Raw genomic sequence first — 12,834 nt, forward strand, 5'->3', positions numbered from 1 at the left:
GTGGGATTCACCCAGGCTCTGTGCTGTTTCCTCTTACAATTTTGCTGGGCGCTTTTAAAAGTGAAAATATTCTTGAGCACGGCATGAAGCACCAATTAAAAAAGTAAATAATACACCAGAAACAACGAAATTCTTTTGGCTCAAGAATGAAGTGCACTTTCCATTTACAACATTTAAAGCTCTTCTTCGCTTTTTGCCTTTATGAGGACGTCCCGTTTTATGTTCAAAAAATACTTCATCTAAGCAAATCAACAAAATAAAGAACGTGTTAGTACGTTAACAATGGTTTACTGTGCACTGTGGACTGCTGTAAGATTTTATCTCACATTCAAGAACGTATGCCTAAGTTGGATAACACTCGTTTTTTACCACATTAAAATATCACATTTGCCTGTAGCGCTTGGCTTCGTCTCTTGAAGTACTGACGTTGGATTATTCGACAGCCTGTGGTATATATTTTAACTGGTTGAGCGATAGAAACCTTACCGTACACAGTTTTTGTCCACGCCACATGAAGACACATTAATGTGAAACCCTGAAACAGAAATAAAATCAATAAATGAACAGTTTCAAAAGACGACGATTTTCTCTTTCATTACTGACAAAATATTCCTGACCAAAAGTGATTAGAAAGACGTAAAGTGGACGATTTCGGACAAAAAAAAAACGGAATTTAGGTGGACTGAAACAACAAAACAACATTTTTACACCCTCTTTAACGACAAAATTTAGGGTCTCCATCGTTTCAATAGGTGCCATGTGTTTTACTTCCAATACTCCTTTTCTATCACGATACATTATCGCATTATTGAACGTGAGAACTCGCCTTGCTTGTTACACACCAACGAACACGACCATCTGTACTTCGCTAAAGTCTTCAAACAGGCGACTTTCCAGGCAGAGTGGCGGCATTATTGAATAAAATTTAGAGACGAATAAACTGATTGACTGACTACTTGATTGTTTGCTGTTAAACGCCATACTCAAGTATTTTCACTCATACACTGGTTGTCGGTTTGATAGTTGGGGGAAATCCGATAAACCAGCAACCACTGACATGATACTGACGTACAGACTTTGTAACGGTATCCCTAACGTAAAACCGAATGACCTGTGTATAATAAAGTATCTAAATACAAATTCGAGCAGGCACCCACAACATATTTGTATGGTATGATGACAAGTCGTATTCCACGGGCTTAATTTTGCCCCAACGGTCCTACGCCGTTTAACACATACATCCTCACCTAGGTCTTCACGGACAGCAAGAGCGGGTTACTCTACAAATACTGTGCCCAAGACGCACGGGATTGAACTCATACTTATCTCCTCATACTTAACGTACCGCCAGCAACAAGTGTTGCGGTAATAATAACAGTAATGACAGTAATTAGTTGTAGCCAATTCCCTGTATTAGAATCTGTGACATAGACGGAAAGTGTATACATGTATAATCCTGTAGAACGAAAATAAACTTATTTTAAAAGTTTGTGAGGTTTGATTGCTAAATAATCGGGAGCTTACGTGTTACCTTGGGAAGCAATAACGCTGTAAGCAACTTTTTACGGTTGTTCATTGCGGGTTGGCGTTTGTGTAAATTAGTTTGTGGTGAAAGTCCGTACACCTTGGGAATAGCCCATTAAAACACCTATTCTTTACGACATTAATCACAATTACTCATAGATCAGCAATAACTTCTTACGTTAACAAATCAAAGTCATTAAGAAGTTGAATTCCCCAATAATGTGGACTGCTCCCCAATTGCGAGGAGTTTGGGAATGTGTCCGTTGAAGTATACACTGTGGGAAACCGGAATGTGGAGAGGAAAGATACAGACAAAACTTCAATAGAAAGTGAACAGCAATAATGGTCAGTAATATTGGTCATTAGTAGTGGTCAGCAATAGTGGTCATTAATAGTGGTCAGCAATAGTGGTCAGCAGTAGTGGTCAGCAATAGTGGTCATTAATAGAGGTCAGAAATAGTGGTCAACATTGATGGTTAGCAATAGTAGTCAGCAATAGTTGTCAGCAATAGTGGTCAGCAATAATGGTGAGCAATAGTGGACATCAATAGTGGTTAGCAATAGTGGTCAGCAACAGTGTTCAGCAATAGTGGTTAGCAATAGTGGTCAGCAATTACATCATGAAGCACGTGTATATGTATACTCGCTCAAGCATTTCAACACTACTTATTTGTCATTTCTTTTTTCATCAGCCTGATAGCGGAGCACAATGACCCAGGAGCCTCTCATCAACGTTAACTGCGTCAGTTCAAGTATATCTCATGTTGGTGTCCTTACCAGTCGTACGTGAGAACGTCTTCCAGACACCTGGAGATGATCGTGAGTTTCCCGCGGGCCTTGCCCGGTTTTCTCCCATCATAATGCTGGCCGCCGTCGTATAAGTGACTATTTAGCCAGCTTACATTCGGCCAAAGCTTACATACATCATGGCGAGAAAAATTCTGAGCGAGTAGTCAATTTAGGACGGAAATTTCAGGTTAAAAAAAAAATTTTCGTATCGTAGGTACTTGGGACCACCTCTTGTATATTGTGTTTCTGTGTAATAATGTTATAAATGACGATTTAACACATTTTAGTAAATATATCTGCATTAAAATTTGGTATTTTCAGCTAACAGATGTGCGCAAACTGGATTTTAATTTTCAATATATTCACGAATATTATCATAATTCAGACTAAGTGGATGTGTTCGGGTATAAACAACAAATTTACTGATTAGACATGCATTGCATCTTTATTTCAAACATTATTTATTATGCAAAGACAGTATACATCAAAAAGGGTCCCAAATGCCTACCATAAAATCACACTTTCAAATACCCTATTCTCATGAAAGAAAAAATGATATTTGCAAGTTAAGTTTTCACGCACTTTCACCTGATTTTGGCGAGTTAAAGTCCAGCTCATGCTGGCTTCCTCTCCGGCCGTACGTAGGAAGGTCTACAGGAACCTGCGTATGGTCGTGGGTTTTCCTCCCACCACAGTGCTGGCCGCCGTCATATAAGTGAAATATTCTTGAGTACGACGTAAAACGCCAAATAAATAAATAAATAAATAAATAAATAAATAATTTGGCATCAGTTTAATGGTTACCTCTTAGTCACAGGACATCATTTTTTGGATTCACGCCAGAGAGGGAGAGAGAAAGCAGGGGAGGGAGGTGTCCTCATTGGCAACATGCTCAGGCCATCTTACATGGAATTCATTGACAATGACTTGCCTAACTTAAATATGATAAACAAAAGCAATCTTCGTCAGAAACTTGTAAAATGCCGGTGCGTTACTCTAGCCAGCCCGGTTTCTTTTATCCACGAGACTGATATCTGTTGTATTTAAAGCAGAATGGTTTTTTGACTGTGGGGTAAACACTAACAGTCAAACAGGTGTGTCTGTATGTTGTAATGAAATGTGACACCTATGTGCAAATGTGCTACATTACCAGTCAGATCAAAACGCTTCATTTCACTGCGTCTCGTGTCATTAGGGAGTGAGTCATTCCCCTATCTTACAACGTAAACAAATGTACACGTAATATCAGGTCCATTTTCGTTGACTAAAAACTTGAAATCATTTACATTTACTAAAGACCACGAAGTACATGTACAAAATGTACAAAGGGGTACGCCTTCACATTTTCATCGCATGGTACTGCACGCCAGGCTGTGAGCAGAAAAGCCAAACCAAAGTGCCACACAGTTTAAAACCTAGTAGAGTGCGGTTTTGACACGGAGCTGTGTGGTTCGCAACCTTACAGTATATTGAGCAGCCGCAGCTCAGTCGCAAAGCTGTCACAAAGTCTTTATTGATTTGTTTTGTTTGATTAGTGTTTTACGCCGTACCCATTTTCCGAAGGAGACCCGTCAGATGTAACCTCGCCAACATCTGTAGGTTACTGCCAGACCCCCTCCCCACCCACGAGCTGCTCTTGAACTCATAGCTACCGCAATGGTGAGAGGCTCCCGGTTTATTGTGCGGCGCTGGCACACTAACCACTAGGTCACGGAGTCCCCATTGTCACAAAGTACCCTGAGGCAGTTTCACTGCCGCGTATTACCGGGCGACAATGAAATATGCGACACCGACGTAAATACTGACACACAGAAGTGATCAGTTTTCTGCGTGATTCTTTGTGAATATTACCACACGGCTCAGAGCAGTGTACGATGCTGTGAGGTCACAGCTTTGCTTCGTAGACTGGAAATTCACCGTAAAGCAGTTGACGTAATGAGAATTTGTGGAATCTTTTTGGTAAAGAAATTGGCCATGAAACTAGAAGCAATTAGTTGTTATTTTTACATTAAGCAGCAACGTAATCTGTGAGCTGAAATCGCGTGTCGTAAAACACTTGTGCATGTTTAGGGGCGGCTTCATGGGATTCCCTGAGGCCATTGCACAATTTTATCTTTAATCAAAGAAAAAAGAAAGCACAAGTAGAACAGAGCCAGTGATTTATAATCAGTCTTGGCTTTATTCCCGGGTTGGACAAAAAAGTGAGTTGATGAAATGTGAGAATTGATATTTCATCGTAAACATAATTACATGTGCCAGGTGATGCTATTTACGTTTGATCCGATGAAGTCTAACCTAACTAGGACGAACCACGTACCACATGAAACGAATACTTGATAAACGTGTGTCAACGTCAATCAAATTCTCGAAAGAACTATAGACGAGACTAAGATAGATCTCACACACAGTTACGAAACGTGAATGAATGTTTGCTACAAAAGTGCGGTTGCATTTCTAAAAGTCGCTCCAAAAATTCCACGCTGCGTAAGTGCTTTAGGATAGCAGGTGGAACAAAAGTGAACGATATATCGGTGAAGAAAGACGAATGCGATTTGCAGAGAGCACATTGTATTACTAACATGGCGGAACCCAGTAATTTGACGACAACACGGTCGATAATTCCTGGCATGTGATCAACTGACCTTATCGGCTGACATCGGAAAGAAGTCCGACAGAAACAAAACGGATTGTATGTATCTCTGAGCTGATATCTCGACGTAGAACCGACAGAGATTTTACCATGATATTGCTGCAATCTTGTTTATATGGCATAAAGCACTAATAATTCATTTATTCTTTTTTTCAGGTTAACTGATGCTTGGCTGATTCATAAAAGCCCAACAGGGCAATTCAAATAAATGTTATATATTGGTTTACAAAAAACTGTATGTTCAGACCACCGTTCTGTGACAACCAAATTTCTGAGTAGGATTTTAAACCCCAATCATCTAAAAAAAACATCGATAAATAAAATAATGATGCTGAAATGCGAGTTTGGTTGCTTGTTGGCAATATGTGACATCGAGAGCGTGAGTAGCAGTAGGGACGGAGGTGCGGAAACCATCCATTTTGTATTTTAACTCTGCATGTATTTTCGGAGACAGTTTCCGATTGCTTTGATTGCACAAGTAAAAATACATAGGATTTACACCAAATCGTTAATACAAAATTGGGCCTAATCTTGGAGTAATTAAGGCCAATTTCTTACTTGGTAATTCAAGGCTTGATCTTTGTCAACAGGCGACATCGAGAGCGTCTCTGTGGTTCATTGGGTAGTTGATGCCACAGACTGCATTATCTAGAGCTGTCAGACCTGTTTTGGTCAGCTCGTGGCATTTGAGCCACGTACGTAAGACAAACAAGACGGTTGACTAACTAGCTGTCCTTTAGCGACACAACTACCAATATTTCAGCCAATTGACCAGCTTAAGTCAGTATATAATACGGCACGTTTTATTAAAACACGTTATTTATAAGACACGTTATTTATAAGACTTGGCGGAGAAAAGACTAAGGAACACATGTCAACCTAGATAAACCCTGGTACACGGTACGGTTACACCGTGAAGGCTGATTAGCCATCCTAGCCGTTAGCGGAGATTTGAGACCTGATACTCTGTAACCAGATATTAAGTTCATAGTCATTTCCCATTTCATTTTCCAGCACTCCCATTTTGAAAGGTGTCTCAAACAGAAAAATGAAAGAGGCTGTCCACTATAAACATGCAAAGTATCAACTTAGGTTGATAAAGTGTCATTTGGATGCAATTTCCAACATTGTAGTTGTAAAACCTCCAGCCACCACATAGCCACTCTCTCAACAGTTAGCGATTGAAAGGCCACCGTAAAAAATTCTTTGAATCCTAATCTGTTAACGCTATTTTATTAAAAAAACTGCCACGACAGCCAAATAAACTATCTACACTTGTCAAAAACAACTTACACATCCATTGCAACTATTCCAGCAAAACGACCACGACCATCACCTCAAGCAATTTCCCTATACTGCCATATATAATCTAACAATATAAGCGTCAAGTCCGACATTCATATATCATTTATAGTCCGTAAAAGGTGTTCCAAGTCGATAATCGCAAAATCCATTTCCAAAACAACGTTTAACACTAACTCCCAAAGACAAAGGTATGGAAGAAATTATACAAATAAGAAATAAAGCCGGTAACACACAAGAGAGAAGCGGTCATCAGTTTTCAATGATGCCGGGCGGACAATGAATATTGCAGGCATGAATTCCATATCCATAAGTTCAAATTCCTAGTCCATGAATGAGTTTCAGGTAAAATAATTAAAGAAGTACCTCAGTCGATCTTAAATTCCAACTGTTCATAAAGGCATCATGCCGATGTAATGACCATGGCTACCTTTACGGCCCCTAGCCCCAGGTTAAGCGGTATTAGATACAGTTTGAAAATGACAAGCGTTACAGACCCTAACAGATCAGATTGTGATTCAAAAGTAACGGACGATTACGTCTTTCCCGTTAATATGTAAAGATCTCATGCTACAAGAGGCGCCCTCTATGATGTTACACATGACATACACGATAGACGGTTACACTGGGCAACCAGCGCCATCTATGTTGGTAAATATCATGTACGTGATAGATATGTACATAGGGATAACAGCGCCGTCTATGTGGTTGATCAAAATGCAGATCGCCAGAGATTCTGAACGCTCTGTCCATACCTGCCAACGAGAGTGTTATACTCATTGTAAAATTTGAGAAACTTAGAATGAAGGCGTTTGATGGAGTATCCTTGACAAACTCATTTTTGAACTAGCAACTTGTGACGCAGATTAAAATCATCACAATTAACGCGAGATCTGACAAATGATACAAGGCGAGATATGTATACGCCATATGCAGGACAGTTTGGTATATTGCTATCTAAATAAGGATAATTTACAATATCAAAATAGAAATTATCCCTTTTGTCGTAAAGGCGGCCTGAAAGGAGACCTTGTTCGTCTTTGTACAAATATAGATCCAAATAAGATGTACCATCAGGACTATCTGTTGTCTCCTTTAAATCCAATGAAGGCGGATAGATTTCCTTCACCGCTTCAGCAATATGGGGGTTATTTAACGCCAATAGATACCGCTTGGTAAATGAAAAGGATCGCGCTTTAAAGATATTACTTTTAAGTAATTTCTGCAGATAGTCGTTTTCATATGAAAACAGGTATAGGTCTGCCAAAAGAGGCGCACATATAGTACCCATTGGAATACCTATGCACTGTTGGTAAATGGTATCTCCGAATTTCACATAGATGTTATTAATGAGAAATTCAAGAAATTCAATAAATAATGTAACATCCCATGAGTGGCAACCTTTATAAACAGTAGAACTAAAGAAAGCCTTATTGCTTCTGACGTTAATGTAAAGGTGACCTGTTTTAGTAAATACCGAGACAATTAACGACGATATTCTTTCAGTAAGATCTTTGTGAGGAATCGTGGTATAGAGAGTAGAGAAATCCCATGTGGATACGTCTTTGTACAGTATATGCATATGGGCATCAAGTTATTCTGTAAGACGTTTGGAGTTGTTAAGAATCCACAAGCAGTTGACACCTGAATTTTTTGTTATGGCACAACAATACTTATTCCAAAATGACTATACTTCTTGTAACGCTCTCGTAAGTAGGGTTGACAAAAGTTTGGTGGTACAGCTTCTTGAACCTGCAATAAATCGAGCCTTGTATGGGGACTTACGCATTTTAGGAATCCAGTAAAGTTGTGGTATTTCTGTATGACGGGTAGGTATATTTATGCGCCTTTCCTTAAGAAAGGTTTTTTTTTTGTTAAATAGTTCCTCCAGAGTACATGTAGTAGCAGAATACGTGGATGTCGTTGTAGATGCACATAGCTCTTGAACAAGAATTTGATAATAATAATTCTTAAAACAAATAAAGACGACATTATTAGGAGCCTTGTCTGCTACAGTGATGACAAATTTACTATGAAGGTCAGGGAGTGTTTCTTGCACAGTGGGATCCTTCAGAACCTGTTTATCTTTAGGTAGAACATCAATGTCTAGACGGTGTATAGTTAAACTAACCTTCTTTTTGACAATATCAAGCCAATCGTTAAGTACCGAAGAATCCACTTTCTCCCGTTTTGACCATTTTTTAACATACTCCTCAAGTGCCGAGATGTTATTTTTTTGTTTTGATCGAATGTTGACACTTCTCTTTTCTCTACACTTAGGATCCCTCACAAAGAGATTCCTTAGATCATGATTCTTACTAATATTAAGGTCACCAGCCAGGACATGTTTACATTTGTCGTAGGTAAAAACTGAGGATTCACAATCACAGTTATAGCCGCCAGAAGTATACGTCGCCAAATCGAACTCCTTGATGGCCTGGGAATAATTGAAAACTTTGGAAGCGATAGGCTTTGTATACTCATAGGATATGCAATGTGGCTCTTGGATATTAAAATAATTAGGTTCAGCACTACGAGCATCCGGTTCATTAAAGATGCGTGGTAGGTTAATTAAATCAAGGCCACTGTCTAAATACTTCATCTTCAGAAAGAGTCGATGGTGTTGAGTTTCAATTGTAGTTACAGGGGGATACAATCGAAAATACGATATGTCTTGACACAGACGTACAAGGTGAGGTGGAACATTAAAATTGTGTATGTTATTGGATACGTCTTGAGCTACCTGTTTTAGCAAGTTCAATGGCAGTGCATATAATACTGTGCGTAGAGCATGCATTGTTTGAAGTTTTAGGAAGCACACCCTAATGTGAATCACTCCGCACTGTTTTTAAACGTGTTCACACCATTCACATATTTGACTAGGCCTTTCTTTCAGTCTTATCATTGCTGTTAAGCTTAAAAAAGGAATTCATAAATGCATGACAGTCATGTCATGTTAAATTAATGATACAAACACGTTTGCGTACGTAAAAACTCGAGCGGAAAATGCCAGCCATGCAGCTGCATTTTGACAAAAGCTACACTTTAAAAAAACACTGGGCGACTTTGAAAGATAAGTTTTAATTTCCAAATTATGTTGTCGATCATTTATCACTAAGAATAGAGAAATCGAGTCTTTAGCGAATACATAGGAAATAGTTCTGTAGTTCACGAGTCATTAAAATTCCAAGGTGAATGTTAACGGGTGATGCTATCTTCATCATCGAAAGTTTTACAGTCTGAGAATCTGTTAATATTACACGATTTATTTTGTTTTTACTTTATTGATGTCATTTAAGCATCATTTTCTCAACTACTCGTGTTCCTTTCTAGAACGAGTTTAATGGTAGACTTGGTAGAATGGTGGCTTTTTGATCGTTAATTGTTGAGAGAGTGACTGTGTGGTGACTAGAGATTTTACAATTACAAGGTAAGTAATTGCATTCATGTGATACTGTTTATATCAAAGTTGATTTATTTCATGTTGATCATTGTAGTGGATCAGGAGAGATTTGGTCTACACAAATTGGCAAAAGTTCTCCATATGGAGATGTCTGAAAGTCTGTTTCCTTTACTATGAGAGTTGGCATCACTCAAACAGTGTGGCTTGTTGTATCTACACATCGAATTCGACTAGTCTAATGAAAACATAGGTAGGGCAATTGGCTTATTCATAAGAATTGTAAGTGAAATATTCCAAGTAAAACGCCAATCCAGTAAATCATATGATTTATCGAATTCGACAAATCGCACCGTGTGAACTCGAAGTGGGAGGGGGTGGGTCGGGGGTAGGGGTGGTGGTAGGTTGGGGGTGGGGGTAGGGGAGCAGCATAGATGGGGAGGGTAGGTCGGGCTTAGGGGAAAGGGTGAGGGATGGACAATTATAATTGTATTGAGACAAAGGAGAGCCCGGTGTTACTATCATGGCTTTCCGATGAGACTGTGATAGAAACAAGGACTCAGTGGTGAATGACTACAAAAGTTTCATGAGATGTACACAACCACGAATTTACAATTCATAGCGACATTTTGATGAAATTTCCAGTTTTGCATTGCGTAAGCAGCATGCCTCCAAACTCCAAAATGTGAGTGGTTACGAGAATAAATCGTACATGCATATACTACAAAAACAAGCCATGTAATGTTTAGATCAGTACAAACCAGAACTGTGAAACACACAAAAATAGCTATGACGTGGAGCTACGTGTACGAAAGACAAGTAAAGGCGAGATAGCCGAATAGACATGCTGTGTCGCGTCAAGCACTCTGGCCATTCGTTAAGTGAAATGCCCATATTATAATGTTAATGGTCCAGGTTGTTAGATGGGACGTTAACATTTTCAAAGACAAACTTAGGTAGAGGTAATTACAGCTAAAATTAAGGTTTGACTAGGAGTTGACTGCCTTAGTCATCTACACACATAAATACTATGATCTGCTTTTATCCGCTCTTTTATCTAGTGCTCCTTCACTGAGACGATTCACAGAAGGCAAGTAAGCCTGCCCGCCCAAGCCTTTATACTGATACTGGTCAACCAGTCGTTGCATTATCCCTTTCATGCTGAACACCAAGCGAGGAAGTTACAAATTCCTCTTTTAAATTCTTAGGTGTGACTCGACTAGGAGTGATCCTGGATCTACCGCTCCCAAAGCGGACGCTCTACCAACTGTGCTATCCGGTCTGTTGCGGTGTGGTTTGAGGAGAACGAATTGCAGTATCCTAGTCGCTCACTGTGTTAATCATCATTGACAAACTCATTTCTTTTGGCTTTTTCTACAGCGACTGAAATAGCTGGTTGGGTTGGGAGATTAAGAGTAATGTAACAAACAAAACAAGTCTGGTTGAATTGTGTTTATTAGAAGGGTATTTTATTTGAATGCTAATGTTATATTATAAAGTATATGACAATATACAGAAAGTGTTACATATTCCTTCCCAAGAGGATGGTATTTATGTTCGACCAGGTTGCTCTGACTGAAATTTCTTGATTAAATCTAGCCATATCGTGGCGACGTCGCTGCTCTTAGTTTATCTTATATGCTGCACAAGTGTAAATGTATCACTAAAGTTTGACGTCTCCGGCACAACACCTCACCCCTACAGTCCTGTTAGCTCCAGGCCTTCCGTGTTTATGCCCCAAGTGCCCAACGCCCTAGGACATATAACTAGCACGAGATGGGCCCACGAGTACGATTGTTATAACACGCGCTGTGACGCGTGACCTATGTGAATTCATGGACCCAACCAGGTTTGGGAGATTTCTAAAAGATATTTTTTGTCTTCGTAGATACACAAATCAAACACAGAGTAGCTTCTTGGATGAGATATCGGGTTGCCAAGCCACGAAACCAAAAAGAAAAATCCAGGAAATAAGTTAATACACGCCTGAATAATAGACGCAAAAAATGTTTCCTTCTCCTTCCAATATGTTCGGACATGGATTGAATGCACTGATATTCTGGTGTATTTCTTGTACTGAAGAACTGTCTATGCATTGTCTATTGATTGCGGCGTCATGTGAGCCTTGGAACTTTCCAAATCTGGTCAGTCATGCGGCCTCACGCTAAGTCATTCCTCTTCGTGGACCCCTTTGACTGACGCACCCAATTACAGAGTCCGTCGTGGTTTTTTGTCCAATTGCTGCCAGTCGCTAACGTTCTTTAGTTGATAAAGTGGTTGGGCCAAGTAAGTGACTGTGAGTGGTTTGGTCGCTAATTTGTCAACTTTCGCCGGCCTGTTTTCTTTTAAGCATTCACGTCCCTGTTGCCGTTCGATTTTTTTTAACCACCATTAACACTCCACTGTTCCTAACAACAGTCTGATTATCTGGTGACCAGTTGTTCACCCACGTAAGGTTTAGTGCAGCTAAAGTTTGGAAAGAGTGCGCATTTAGAATTACAGCAGGCCTTACTATAGTATCCTCAGTTTCCTTCACCCTTTGACTCTGTAACATTGGCTTTGCACTACATTAACTGAATTTGAAGTTTGTTTCTGCACATGTTTAGTAATACCAAAGGATTTATCTATTTATTTAGTCTGCAAATCACCTGTATTTGTGTCTTTGACTTTGTACTGTGTGGGTAACGAGTCAGTTCGATGATTCTCATACCTATCTGCCTGTTCCCATTTTGAATTTCCTTAAAACTAAACGTAGCTTAATGGGACAAGTTTGTCATATATCTGTAACCAAACAAGGCAAATAATTTTCAATACTGACAATTTGTGGTGAGGTTTCACTTCGGATTTTGAGTTGCGACCTTTGGTAGAACGGAGACCGGGGTCGTCGGGCGAGGATTTACAGTACTAAAAGCGAAGACAGATCAGCTGTTCAGATTACCATACACAGTCGCCGTACGTCCAGCAGCGTCCTTATATGGAGTGTCACACCTAATGGAAGGTTAGAATATTCGAATGGGTCAATTTATGAAGACACTTCGACACGTCCAAAGGTAAATGGATATTTAGTTGTGTTTTACGCTCTGGGTTTGGACACTGACTTAAACTACAGCGTTTAAGATTAAATGCAGTGGAAATGGAAACGAGCTATCTATAAGATGACACCCGGACA

General features: G+C 39.6%; 1 protein-coding gene across 1 annotated transcript in view; it reads right to left on the minus strand.

Annotated features, from left to right (window-relative positions):
- LOC135478068 (DOMON domain-containing protein FRRS1L-like) overlaps window positions 1–12,834 on the minus strand; it is a 116,930-nt gene that overhangs the window by 14,382 nt on the left and 89,714 nt on the right. Inside the window, exon 3 of the mRNA XM_064758333.1 lies at window positions 487–535. Within this exon, the coding sequence (XP_064614403.1) occupies window positions 487–535 (49 nt within the window). The remainder of the gene's footprint in view (window positions 1–486; window positions 536–12,834) is intronic.

The sequence above is a fragment of the Liolophura sinensis genome, chromosome 11 (genome assembly GCF_032854445.1).
Source record: "Liolophura sinensis isolate JHLJ2023 chromosome 11, CUHK_Ljap_v2, whole genome shotgun sequence".
Taxonomy (NCBI): domain Eukaryota; kingdom Metazoa; phylum Mollusca; class Polyplacophora; order Chitonida; family Chitonidae; genus Liolophura; species Liolophura sinensis.